Genomic DNA, 13,780 nt, shown 5'->3' on the forward strand with positions numbered 1-13,780 from the left:
TAGGGGCATAGATTTTATGGCGCTAACCGTTTTCTGTGAAAATGGGCGAAATCGGTTGATGCCACTCCCAGTTTTTATACACAGTCGTCCGTCTGTCCTTCCGCATGGCCGTTACCACGATAACTTGAGCAAAAATCGATATATCTTTACTAAACTCAGTTCACGTACTTATCTGAACTCACTTCATCTTGGTATGAAAAATGAACGAAATCCGACTATGACCACGCCCACTTTTTCCATATCGAAAATTACGAAAAATGAAAAAAATGCCATAATTCTATACCAAATACGAAAAAAGGGATGAAATATGGTAAGGTAATTGGATTGTTTTATTGACGCGAAATATAACTTTAGAAAAAACTTTATAAAATGATTGTGACATCTACCATATTAAGTAGAAGAAAATGAAAAAGTTCTGCAGGGCGAAATAAAAAACCCTTAAAATCTTGGCAGGTATTACATATATAAATAAATTAGCGGTATCCAACAGATGATGTTCTGGGTCACCCTGGCCCACATTTTGGTCGATATCTGGAAAACGCCTTCACATATACAACTACCACCACTCCCTTTTAAAACTCTCATTAATACCTTTAATTTGATACCCATATCGTACAAACTCATTCTAGAGTCACCCCTGGTCCACCTTTATAGCGATATTTCGAAAAGGCGAACACCTATAGAACGAAGGCCCACTCCCTTTTAAAAATACTCATTAACACCTTTCATTTGATACCCATATCGTACAAACAAAGTCTAGAGTCACCTCTGGTCCAGAAAGGCCCACTCCCTCTTAAAATACTCATTAACTCCTTTCGTTTGATACCCATATTGCACAAACGAATTCTAGGGTCACCCCCGGTCCACCTTTATGGCGATATCTCGAAACGGCGTCCACCTATGGAACTAAGGATTACTCCCTTTTAAAATACTCATTAACACCTTTCATTTGATACCCATATCGTACAAACGCATTCTAGAGTCACACCTGGTCCATCTTTATGGCGATATCTCGAAAAGGCGTCCACCTATAGAACTAAGGCCCACTCCCTCTTAAAATACTCATTAACTCCTTTCGTTTGATACCCATATTGCACAAACGAATTCTAGAGTCACCCCTGGTCCACCTTTATGGCTATATCCCTAAATGGCGTCCACCTATAGAACTATGGCCCACTCCCTCATAAAATACTCTTTCATGCCTTTCATTTCCATAGCTCTCAACTGAGTATGTAATGTTCGGTTACACCCGAACTTAACCTTCCTTACTTGTTTCAAATATTATTAATCTTAAATCAAAAATCGTTAAACCTAAAAAAAAATTAATTCGGCAGAGAGGTTGGCTTTACTATAAGGAATACTTTGAAAAAAAAAAAAATAACGGAATCGGTTAAGGACCACGCCCACTTTTATATAAAATATTTTTAGAAGGGTCGGGGACGAATAAAATAAGCTATATCTTTGCAAAAAAGAGCTTTATATCAATTTATTATCAATCAAGTGTATTTATAACAATAAATAGCAAAAACTTCAAATATAAAAAAATTGGCGTGGCACCGCCCCTTGTGTGACTAAGCAATTCTCTATGTTTCGGGAGCCATAACTCGAAGAAAAATTAACATATCGCAATGAAAAAATGGACGGGATCGGTTAAAGACTACGGCAACTTAGATATAAAACAAGTTTAAAAGGGTCATAGACTACAATAATAAGCTATAACTTAGCAAAAAATATTTTTGAATCAATGATATTTCACTTATCAAGTTTTATTGTAAGAGGAAATAGGGAGACATTTTTTTTTAAACGGGAGTTGCCACATGTTATGTAGAAAAGTAATTTGTCTGAAATGAAATGTACAATTGAAGCGTACGCTGAGTATATAATGTTCGGTTACACCCGAACTTAGACACCTTTACTTGTTTATTCAGTCTTTGATCAGAAATAATCTTAAAGACTAGAAACAAAAGTAACTAAAAAACTAAATAATCAACTTATAACTATACAAAGAATGTAAAAGCATGAGTAACGTAAGCAAATAAAAAAATAAAATTAGAGGTACACTTCCACAGTTAACTTCAAAATATTTCTCGACAAAGAAAAATGCATAAAAAGCTCTTTCGTTGTATATTCACTACCATCTCGGAAAGGCTTAACCAATTTGAATCAAATTTGGTTCATCGATATAGTATTATATTTTAAGACTTTTCACTTAGGTGTGCCACTGATGATGTTTTCACAAGATTGCCACCTTTTGCCAGTAAGGCAAAATTATAATTAGAATAACTCAGTTAAAACATGCGGTATAAAAAAAATCTAATATATGAATTAAAAACACATTAACCTGTCCTAAAAGAAAATGTAACTAAATTTGATTAAGGCTAAACAAGTGAACAAGTATTTAGGTTAGCCATGTATATTGCTTTTTAATCCAAAAATACATTCAACTGCACACTATTTTTATACAACTTTAGATGTGCGCGGTTAGCTCCGTTGAAGTTGCAGGTGGGTTTTGGGGTATGTATACTATACAGTGTACATCCAGGAACGCCAGGGAGTATATTTAAAAAAATTAGGATCTTTTGAAAAATCGACTTTTGGCCAGCTAGATTGATCAAAACCCCACCGTGCGGCGCTTCAAGTGCCTAAAATCTTGGGATAAGCTAATATTGAATCTGATTTAATTGTATAATTCATATTTATATTCGAAGAAAGAATATTAAGCGCATATGTATGTGTATGAGAAGAAAGATATCGTTCCTTCAACCCGAGCGAACTTAACTTTTCACATAAAATGTCTATTTCATAAAGATGAAGTGGAAGACGATTTTTGTACCAGGTGATAGAAGAAAATTTTGCGTTAAGTATCCAAAACCGGCCCTTAGGGATTCGTTAAAGATAATTTTTGATAGCAAACTGATAGTTTTTCGATAAAAAACTGGTAAAACTTCGTTAGTTATAGATAACAAATTAATATCACTTCGGCAACAAAGGAGAAAGGAAAAGAGAAAGGAAATTGTAGAACTAAACTCGAAGATGAAATCAAAACCGAATGGCATGTTATCAAATTGTTATAGATATCGAAAAGTTGGCAATATGTTAACAAAAATGTATCGATTTGATATCGAAAAGTTACCGATTTTTGTAGCATTTGAAATATAACAAGTAAAGGTGTCTAAGTTCGGGTGTAACCGAACATTATATACTCAGCGTGAGCTTCAATTGTACATTTCATTTCAGATAAATTACTTTTCTACATAACACGTGGCACCGCCCGTTTAAAAAAAATGTCTCCCCATATCCTCTTACAATAAAACTTGAGAAGTGAAATATCATTGATTCAAAACAATTTTTTCTAAGTTATAACTTATTATTCTAGTCTACGACCTTTTTATACTTGTTTTATATCTAAGTTGCCGTGGTCTTTAACCAATCCCGTCCATTTTTACTAGAAATATTTTTGTGTACACAATTTCATTACGATATGCTAATTTTTCTTCGAGTTATGGCTCCCGAAACATATAAAATTGCTTAGTCATAAAAGGGGTGGTGCCACGCCCATTTTTTAAAACTTGAAGTTTTTCCTATTTATTGTTATAAATACACTTGAGAAATGAAATACCATTGATATAAAGTTCTTTTTTGCAAAGATATAGCTTATTTTAATCGTCCACGACCCTTTTAAAAATCTTTTATATAAAAGTGGGCGTGTTCCTCAACTGATTTCGATAATTTTTCTTCAGAGCATTCCTTATATTAAAGGCAACATCTCTGCCGAAATTTGTTACGATAGGTTTAACGATTTTTGATTTATGATTAATAATATTTGAAAAAAAGATTTTATCACAAGTGGGCGGTGCTACGCCCATTTTAAAAAAAATTTCCAAATTTTTGTCAAGATTCTCAATATCAGTCTAGACGTCAAACTTCAACATTCTGGGTGTATTATTTACTAAATAATCAGGTTTTTTGTGTTTTCCAAAATGTTATATATATAAAAAGTGGGCGTGGTTATCATCCGATTTCGCTCATCTTCAATAGCAATCTATTTTGGGTCTAGATAAGCTCGTATACCAAATTTGTTGAAGATATCTAAATATTTACTCAAGTTATCGTGTTAACGGACAGACGGACGGAAATGGCTCAATCAAATTTTTTTTCGATACTGATGATTTTGATATATGGAAGTCTATATCTATCTCGATTCCTTTATACCTGTACAACCAACCGTTATCCTATCAAAGTTAATATACTCTGTGTGCAAAGCACTCTGAGTATAAAAATGGTTATAAGCAGATTACGTTAGGTTGCACTACTTATATTTCTTTTGGACTTGAGGCTAGTTGCAACGAAAAATGATATATGAGAAAGGATAGGAAAAGCCAGGACAGGAAAATAAAGAAAACAGAAAAGGGGTGAGAGGAGAAAATATTACAATCAAAACCGAAAGCGCAACCGAAAGCGAATGTTAACTGTTTGTTGTTTTTGTACCCATTATTCATGAATGAGGTATCGGACTTTATAGGTATGTTATCGGTGTGTTATAAATTTGATAGAGAAAATAAAGGGTATCGATAAGTTAAGGGTTTTCTTATTGGCCAGTTATTGGTGTGTTATAGAAAAATTTTTGATTTATTATCGAAAAGCTTCAATTAGCTATCGAAGGTATATCGATTAATTATCGAAAAGTTACTAATATGCTATCAAAAAGTTATTGATTTGTTATCGAAGGGCTATCGAGTTTTGTACACTTTGAAATAGGGAAAGTGCTTATAAACATGTACCGTTAGATGGTACTACCTTAATTTTTTTTTTTTTTAATTCATGATGCAACTTCAAACGAGAAGGAGTATTAAAAGCAAAGGAAAGGAAAATAAAGCCAAGGAAAGTAAAAAAAAGAAACAGTGAGAGAGATAGGAAATATTATAAGACGGCCGAACCGAAAACGAATGTTAACTGTTTGGTATTGGGTTGTTATCAACTTGTTAAGTGCTTGTTGTCCATTGCCAATCGACGAGTTCTCAGATTAACATAGGTGTGTTGCCGCCGAGGTATAGACGAGTTGTAGTTATCGCAGTGCAATAAATTTGATATCGACAGCAAAGCTTGCCAGTGAGGCATATAAAGACAATTTCTTGGTTTCTTATCTAGAACTTATCGGTGTATCGAAAAATTAAAAAAATGTGGTCAGAAAGTTATGGAACTGCTATCGAAAAGTATTTTTCAGGTCTCTTAAGCTAGCCCAACCTTTCCAGCCCAATCAAAAAACGAAACTTAAGTTAAATTCAAGTAACCCGTATTAAATTAGCATTAAATATGCTGTAATTAAATATGTTTTCAGCTTTTGATTGGGCATATGTGTTGGGCTAGCTTAAACTTAAGCTTAAACTTAAGCTATTCCAACCCTTGATATTTAAAAAAAAACAAGTGTAATAAATTTAATTAACCCGTTTTAAATTAGCAATAAATATGCTGTAATTAAATACGTAATAAATTTAATTAACCCGTATTAAATTAGCATTAAATATGCTCTAATTAAATACGTTTTCGTTTTTTGATTGGGCTGGAAAGGTTGGGCTAGCTTAAGGGACCTGTATTTTTATACTCAGTTGAGCAGAGCTCACAGAGTATATTAAGTTTGATTGGATAACGGTTGGTTGTACATATATAAAGGAATCGAGATAGATATAGACTTCCATATATCAAAATAATCAGGATCGAAAAAAAATTTGATTGAGCCATGTCCGTCCGTCCGTCCGTCCGTCCGTTAACACGATAACTTGAGTAAATTTTGAGGTATCTTGATGAAATTTGGTATGTAGATTCCTGGGAACTCATCTCAGATCGCTATTTAAAATGAACGATATCGGACTATAACCACGCCCATTTTTTCGATATCGAAAATTTCGAAAAACCGAAAAAATGCGATAATTCATTGCCAAAGGCGGATAAAGCGATGAAACTTGGTAGATGGGTTGATGTTATGACGCAGAATAGAAAATTTAAGATTTTGGACAATGGGCGTGGCACCGCCCACTTTTACAAGAAGGTAATTTAAAAGTTTTGCAAGCTGTAATTTGGCAGTCGTTGAAGATATCATAATGAAATTTGGCAGGAACGTTACTACTATTACTATATATGTGCCAAATAAAAATTAGCAAAATTGGATGAAGAACACGCCCACTTTTTAAACAAACATTTTTTTTAAATTCAAATTTTAACAAAAAATTTAATATCTTTACTGTATATAAGTATATAAAGTCAGAATTCAACTCCAGTAATGATATGATTCAACAAAATACAAAAATAAAAGAAAATTTCAAAATGGGCGTGGCTCCGCCCATTTTCATTTAGTTTGTCTAGAATACTTTTAATGCCATAAGTCGAACAAAAATTTACCAATCCTTCTTAAATTTGGTAGAGGCATAGACCCTATGACGGTAACTGTTTTCTGTGAAAATGGGCGAAATCGGTGGAAGACACGCCCAGTTTTTATACACAGTCCACCGTCTGGCCTTCATCTCGGCCGTTAACACAATAACTTAAGCAAAAACCGATATATCTTTACTAAACTTAGTCCACGCACTTATCTGAACTCACTTTATCTTGGTAAAAAAAATGGCCGAAATCCGACCATAACCACGCCCACTTTATCTATATCGAAAATTACGAAAAATGAAAAAACTTCCATAATTCTATACCAAATACGAAAAAAGGGATGAAACATGGTAATTGGATTGGTTTGTTGACGCAAAATATAACTTTGGAAAAAACTTTGTAAAATGGGTGTGACACCTACCATATTAAGTAGAAGAAAATGAAAAAGTTCTACAAGGCGAAATCAACAGCGTTTGGAATCTTGGCAGGAATACTGTTAGTGGTATTGCATATATAAATAAATTAGCAGTACCCGCCAGATGATTTTCTGGATCACCTGATCCACATTTTGGTCGATATCGCGAAAACGCCTTCACATATACATCTAAGGGCCACTCGCTTTTAAAACCCTTATTAATACCTTTAATTTGATATCCATATCGTACAAATACATTCTAGAGTCACCCCTGGCCTACCCTAATGGCGATATCGCGAAAAGGCGTCCACCTATAGACCTAATGCCCACTCCCTCTTAAAATGCTCAGTAACACCTTTCGTTATTTACCCATATCGTACAAACATTCTAGAGTCACCCCTGGCCCACCCTAATGACGATATCTCGAAAAGGCGTCCACCTATAGACCTAATGCCCATTCCCTCCTAAAATGCTCAGTAACACCTTTCGTTTGATACCCATATCGTACAAACATTCTCGAGTCACCCCTGGCCCACCCTAATGGCGATATCTCGAAAAGGTGGCCACCTATAGACCTAATGCCCACTCCCTCTTAAAATTCTCAGTAACACCTTTCGTTTGATATCCATATCGTACAAACATTCTAGAGTCACCCTTCGTCCACCTTTATGGCGATATCTCGAAAAGGCGTCAACCTATAGAACTAAGGATTACTCCATTTTAAAATACTCATTACCCCCTTTCATTTGATACCCATATCGTACAAACACATTCTAGAGTCACCCTGGCCCACCCTAATGGCGATATCTCGAAAAGGCGTCCACTTAAACACCTAATGCCCACTCCCTCTTAAAATGCTCAGTAACACCTTTCGTTTGATACCCATATCGTACAAACATTCTAGAGTCACCCCTGGCCCACCCTAATGCCGATATCTCGAAAAGGCGTCCACCTATAGACCTAATGCCCACTCCATCTTAAAGTGCTCAGTAACACCTTTCGTTTGATACCCATATCGTACAAACACATTCTAGAGTCACCCCTGGCCCACCCTAATGGCGATATCTCGAAAAGGCGTTCACCTATAGACCTAATGCCCACTCCCTCTTAAAATGCTCAGTAACACCTTTCGTTTGATACCCATATCGTACAAACATTCTAGAGTCACCCTTGGTCCACCTTTATGGCGATATTTCGAAAAGGCTTCCTTCCACCTATAGAACTAAGGATCACTCCCTTTGAAAATACTCATTAACACCTTTCATTTGATACCCATATCGTACAAACACATTCTAGAGTCACCCCTGGCCCACCCTAATCGCGATATTTCGAAAAGGCGTCCACCTATAGACCTAATGCCCACTCCCTTTTAAAATGCTCAGTAACACCTTTCGTTTGATACCCATATTGTACAAACATTCTAGAGTCACCCCTGGCCCACCCTAATGGCGACATCTCGAAAAGGCGTCCACCTATAGACCACTCCCTCTTAAAATGCTCAGTAACACCTTTCATTTGATTCCCATATCGTACAAACACATTCTAGAGTCGCCCCTGGTTCACCTTTATGGCGATATCTCGAAACGGCGTCCACCTATGGAACTAAGGATCACTCCATTTGAAAATACTCATTAACACCTTTCATTTGATACCCATATCGTACAAACATATTCTAGAGTCACACCTGGTCCACCTTTATGGCGATTTCTCGAAAAGGCGTTCACCTATAGAACTAAAGCACATTCCCTTTTAAAATACTCATTACCACCTTTCATTTGATACCCATATCGTACAAACACATTCTAGAGTCACCCCTGGCTCACCTTAATGGCGATATCTCGAAAAGGCGTCCACCGATAGACCTAAGGCCCGCTCCCTCTTAAAATGCTTAGTAACACCTTTCATTTGATACCCATATCGTACAAACAAATTCTAGAGTCAGCCCTGGTCCACCTTTATGGCGACATCCCTAAATGGCGTCCATCCATAGAACTATGGCCTACTCTCTCTTAAAATACTCTTTAATACCTTCCATTTGATACACATGTCATATAACCACATTCCAGGGTTACCCTAGGTCCATTTCCTACATGGTGATTTTCCTTATTTTGTCTCCATAGCTCTCAACTGAGTATTTAATGTTCGGTCACACCCGAACTTAGCCTTCCTTACTTGTTCCAGTAAACTTTGAAAAAGCGATAGTTATAAATAGATACCGTTAGGCTGTACCGCCGTCCATAGCAAAAATGCAGTAAACTAAAAAAGGAAAATCGGAGAAAATTGAACGTTTATTCGGGAAATTTTGGATTTTTGAAGTAAACTTCTAATTTAAGACCTGGTTTTATCTTTAGATGAGTATTAATTTAGTTAATGAGTAAATTCTAATCGCAGAAACTTATCGGTATTAAAATTCTTAAAAGACAGTATGTACATTTTCCTGCTTTTCGCTATGCTTATAATTTTTAGGAATTCGTTAAGCAAATTTCAGGGACAAGGAGTATACAATCTGGACCGTCGCTGCGCCGATGTCGCGTCAAAGTTTGGTTCAACTCAGTTCAAATTCTGGTTCAGTTCAAGTCTTGGTGAAGTGAAATTTTAGCCAATGTCAAATCACAGTCAAGTGAAAGTAAAAGGGGCAAAGGCAAGTTGAGTCAAAGTTAAACCAAAGTCCAAGTCAAAGCCAACTCAAAGTCAAATTAAAGCCAAATTCCAAAAAAAGTCAAGTCAGAGTCAAGTCAAAGCCAAGTCAAAGTTAAATCAAATCAAGTCAAAGCCACGTCAAAGTCGAGTCAAAGTCAAGTCACACACAAATTCGAGACAAAGCCAACTCATAATCAAGTCAAGTCAATTCAAACTCAAGTCCAAGTCGAACAAAAGTCAAGTCAAAATGAAGTCATAATCAAAGTCGATTCAGAATCAAACGAATGTCAAGTCAAAGCTAAGCCAGTGGCAAGTCAAAGTCAAGTAAAATGTATAATGTCCCCACCTCTTTTAAAAATACATGCCGTTATGTTTTGTACATTGCATTTCATTACTGTTCAATACATATCATTACAGATAATAGAGTTGCAATTACTTGATAATTGATCACGTAACTAAAAAAACATACATAAGGAGCAAACATTTAATTTCTTTAACAGCGATGCGTCAAAATATTCAACCTTAACGCGAAATTTGAATAGAATTAGTAGGCAATTTTATGCTGCAGTAAATGTTGCCACTGAGCATAGAAGTACGCCTGTGATTGTGTAGGTGAATATGTGTACATTTACACAAAGATACATTAAAGCTGCTGCTTTTGGTACAAAATAAAAAAATTGGCAATAAAACAGCGCGAGTTAAAGAGGTATGGGGACTACAAACATTATTTTAAGGTGACATTCTCGAAAGAAAACAGTCAAAAATATTATACAAGGTTTGTCATATGAGCCAATGAGAGAGAATATTTTTTCAAGAAAGATATATCTAGTGGTGACGAAGACATATTTAGAGGTAAAAGCTGAGTCAAACTCAAAGCAAATCAAGTCAACGTTAATTTAAAATCAAATCAAATTCTAGTCAAATCCAATTCAAGGTGAAGTCAAAGTCAAGTCAAATTCGAATATGAGATGGCAGCAAAAGAGTTATGCTTGGCTTTCGTTAGGTCAAATTCGGCCACAAGCTTGGATAACGTGTTTGGCGTCCGTTTGGCTACAAATTGACAAATAAATTAACCAATAAATGAAAACATTGCCCAGCGTTATGGCGAATTTGATATTAAATTTCACTTGCTAACATGTCAAAAAATAATGCCGCAAGTTGTGAAACAACGGGAAATAATAAAATGGGTTTTGAAATAAATGAGCATAAATTTAATGGGCTTTTGACCACGCACTGCTTTATCGACTATGAGCCAGTAATATGACACAATGGGACAACTTAAACACCAACTGACCAGTGGGTAAGCTTGAGGCAGTATTTAATGTAAGACATTTTGACCTAATGAAAACCAAGCGTTGAGCTCATTATTTGGAGAAACCTACAGTTTTTCAGAAATGATACCAAGAAATCGTTTAGCTTTTCTTTATAGTGCTAGTGCTTTCAGCTGGTATGCGAGCAAGTTATAGCGAGGTGTCCATGATTAAACGAGTGGCAGTTGAGACTTAGCATTCGCAGACCAACCCTTCAACCTCATAATCGAGAGTAATATTGTTTAGAAGGAAAAATTGGACTTGTTCCTAAGAGCGTACGTACACAAAACCAGCACTATGCTGTCCTTTTCTTACATGGATATTGGAACCTTTTGGTTCTGGTTCTGGAGAAAATCGGGACAGGGAGAAGCATACCTCTATATTGGGTCCCAGGGCATATGGGAATAGATGGGAATGAAAAAGCGGACGAACTAGCTAAAAAGGGCGCATCCCTTGAAGCTTACCCCGTAGACGTACCAATTAGAATGGGCGATATTAAGCGAAGCCGCGAGGTGCACATGATCGACCAAGCGGGAAAGGCGTGGGTTCAAGCACGGAGCTGTAAAGTGTCGAAAGTTATGTGTAGGTCTTACCTTAGACCTACAAAGCTGCTTCTATGATTAAAAAGAGAGGACTGTAGACTCATGACGGGTATTCTGACTGGACACTGCCTTCTGGCGTCACATGCTTTTAAATTAGGCTTGGTCAGTGATAGGAGATGTAGGAAGTGCGGGTTGGAGGAGGAAACGATCGGGCACGTTCTGTGCTCGTGCCCTGCACTTGCCAGGCTAAGACTCCAGCTATTAGGAGGGATACAGCTGTCAGATCTAGAAGCAGCAAGTGGGTTAAGTAACATAGATCCTAGTTTTTGATAGGGTTTTTCAGTTTGGTCGTTAAAACAAACTTCTGGTAACACTACGGACTCAATCAACCTATGTGAGGTCCTCATGGACCGGCCAGTCCAACCTAGCCTAATCGAACCTTCCATGTTATCCAGCAGAGGGATGTTCAGATTTTGGTTGATAATGGGCTTTCCTCCTGCATAATGAGAAAGCTGGAGAACAACCGCCACTTCGATCGGTGTAAAAAAAGCATATCATATTATATGATGGCATATCTTAGTACTACAGGCACAGGATGATAAGCTTTATATTTAGGTGTCCCTTCACACAAAATTGGGGTCACGATTGATTTCTTTTTGAAAGCGACATTGGCTTCCTTTTGAAATTTATTAGTGTTACGAGATAATGGGACGTCGCAGTACCTTCAACGGACCCTGTATATCCGCGAACAATCAAGGCAGAACATAATAATAAAATGTATGCGTATTTAGGAGTTATAACATTTTGAAAAACTTACCAATATCGAGTGCATAACAAAACGCTCCACCGCTACTGCCGCCACTACCACCCTTGCCACGTCCATGCCAACTGTTGTTGCAACTAAATAAAATCAAAGTCAATGTCAGCCAACATAAAGTTTTATTTTTATTAACACCATGACGCTTAATGTGGCAATAACTTTTCAAATAATTTGTTGCGCAATACAAACAACGTCTAAACAAAGCTAATGCGGCATAGCGACGGCAATTGGCTTTAGGGGACGATTGAAATTGTTGCTGCTGCTGTTCTTGATGTTGCAATTTGAATGAATTCAATAGTCGAATTTTTATTGCAGCCATTTTATGTTATTCAAACGCTTACGTTTGATTTTCCTGAATTTTGGATTTTGCTAATTTTTGCTTTTGGGTTTTTTAACTTATGTAGTTGTTGTTGTCCAACAAAAGGTTGCCACCCCGTTAAATTGGCGTGTATTGAGTGTGGCATGAATGAGTGCTAAAATATTGATTGTTTTATTGTTGTTACTATTATTCTGTTTGTTGTTGCTTTTCCTTTTCGCGCTCTTGTTCTTGCTGCTGTCCGAGGCCAATGTCAATGTTGCTTCTGTTCTTCTGGCATTGCACGTAATTTCCACTCGAACGATTGCCGTAACAGTTAAAATAACGGCACGCTACTCGCATAACGATTTAATTTTAGACTTTGTTGTTGTTGCTGCATCTATTCACTAGTCGGTTTTCGTTATATAAACTTTTGCAAAAAAAAAAAAATGCTGAATAAATTTAATTAGAATGCGAATAGTTAAATCGAAAGTAGGTAGTCGACTATTTTTGTTGTATTTTAGTACTAAACGTAAGTAGTTTACTTCAATTGAATGAGTTTTGAAATTGACAGCTAAACGTGCAGCATTATGTGAACTTCCAGCAACTGAAATGAGAGAGAATGAGAAGAATATATATAAATTTTAATGTAATAGCAAAAATTAGAATTTTGTAATGCAAAGTAAGGGCATAAACTAAACGCGATAGATATAGACTTCTATATATCAAAATGATCTGGGCGAAAAAAGAAATTCATTTAGCCATGCTCGTCCGTCCGTCCGTCCGTAAACACGATAACTTGAGTAAATTTTGAGGTATCTTAATGAAATTTGGTATGAAAGTTCCTGGGCACTCATCTCAGATCGCTATTTAAAATTAACGTAATCGGACTATAAACACGCCCACTTTTTCGATATCGAAAATTTCGAAAAATCGAAAAAGCGCGATAATTCATTACCAAAGACGGAAAAAGCAATGAAACTTGTTTGGTCGGTTGACTTTATGACGCAGAATAGAAATTTGGTAAAAGTTTTGACAGTGGGCGTTGCACCGCCCACTTTTAAAAGAGGGTAATTTAAAAGTTTTGCAAGCTGTAATTTGGCAGTCGTTGCAGATATCATAAAGAAATTTAGCAGGAACGTTACTCCTATTAATGTATGTGTTCTAAATAAAACTTAGCAAAATCGGATGACGAACACACCCACTTAAAAAAAATTTTAAAACTCACATTTTAACAAAAAATTTAATATCTTTACAGCATATAAGTAAATTATGTCAACATTCAACTCCAGTAATGATATGATGCAACAAAATTCAAAAATAAAAGAAAATTTCAAAATGGGCGTGGCTCAGCCCTTTTTCATTTAATTTGTCTAGAATACT

At 36.2% G+C, this 13,780-nt stretch overlaps 1 protein-coding gene across 1 annotated transcript in view; it reads right to left on the reverse strand.

Moving 5' to 3' along the window:
- The window catches only part of LOC137239342 (discoidin domain-containing receptor 2-like), a 500,380-nt gene extending 487,486 nt beyond the window's left edge, over positions 1–12,894 (reverse strand). Inside the window, exon 1 of the mRNA XM_067764529.1 lies at positions 12,100–12,894. Within this exon, the coding sequence (XP_067620630.1) occupies positions 12,100–12,421 (322 nt within the window). The 5' untranslated portion in view covers positions 12,422–12,894. The remainder of the gene's footprint in view (positions 1–12,099) is intronic.
- Positions 12,895–13,780: the final 886 nt, after the last annotated feature.

Source organism: Eurosta solidaginis, chromosome 2 (genome assembly GCF_040869045.1).
Source record: "Eurosta solidaginis isolate ZX-2024a chromosome 2, ASM4086904v1, whole genome shotgun sequence".
Taxonomy (NCBI): Eukaryota; Metazoa; Arthropoda; class Insecta; order Diptera; family Tephritidae; genus Eurosta; species Eurosta solidaginis.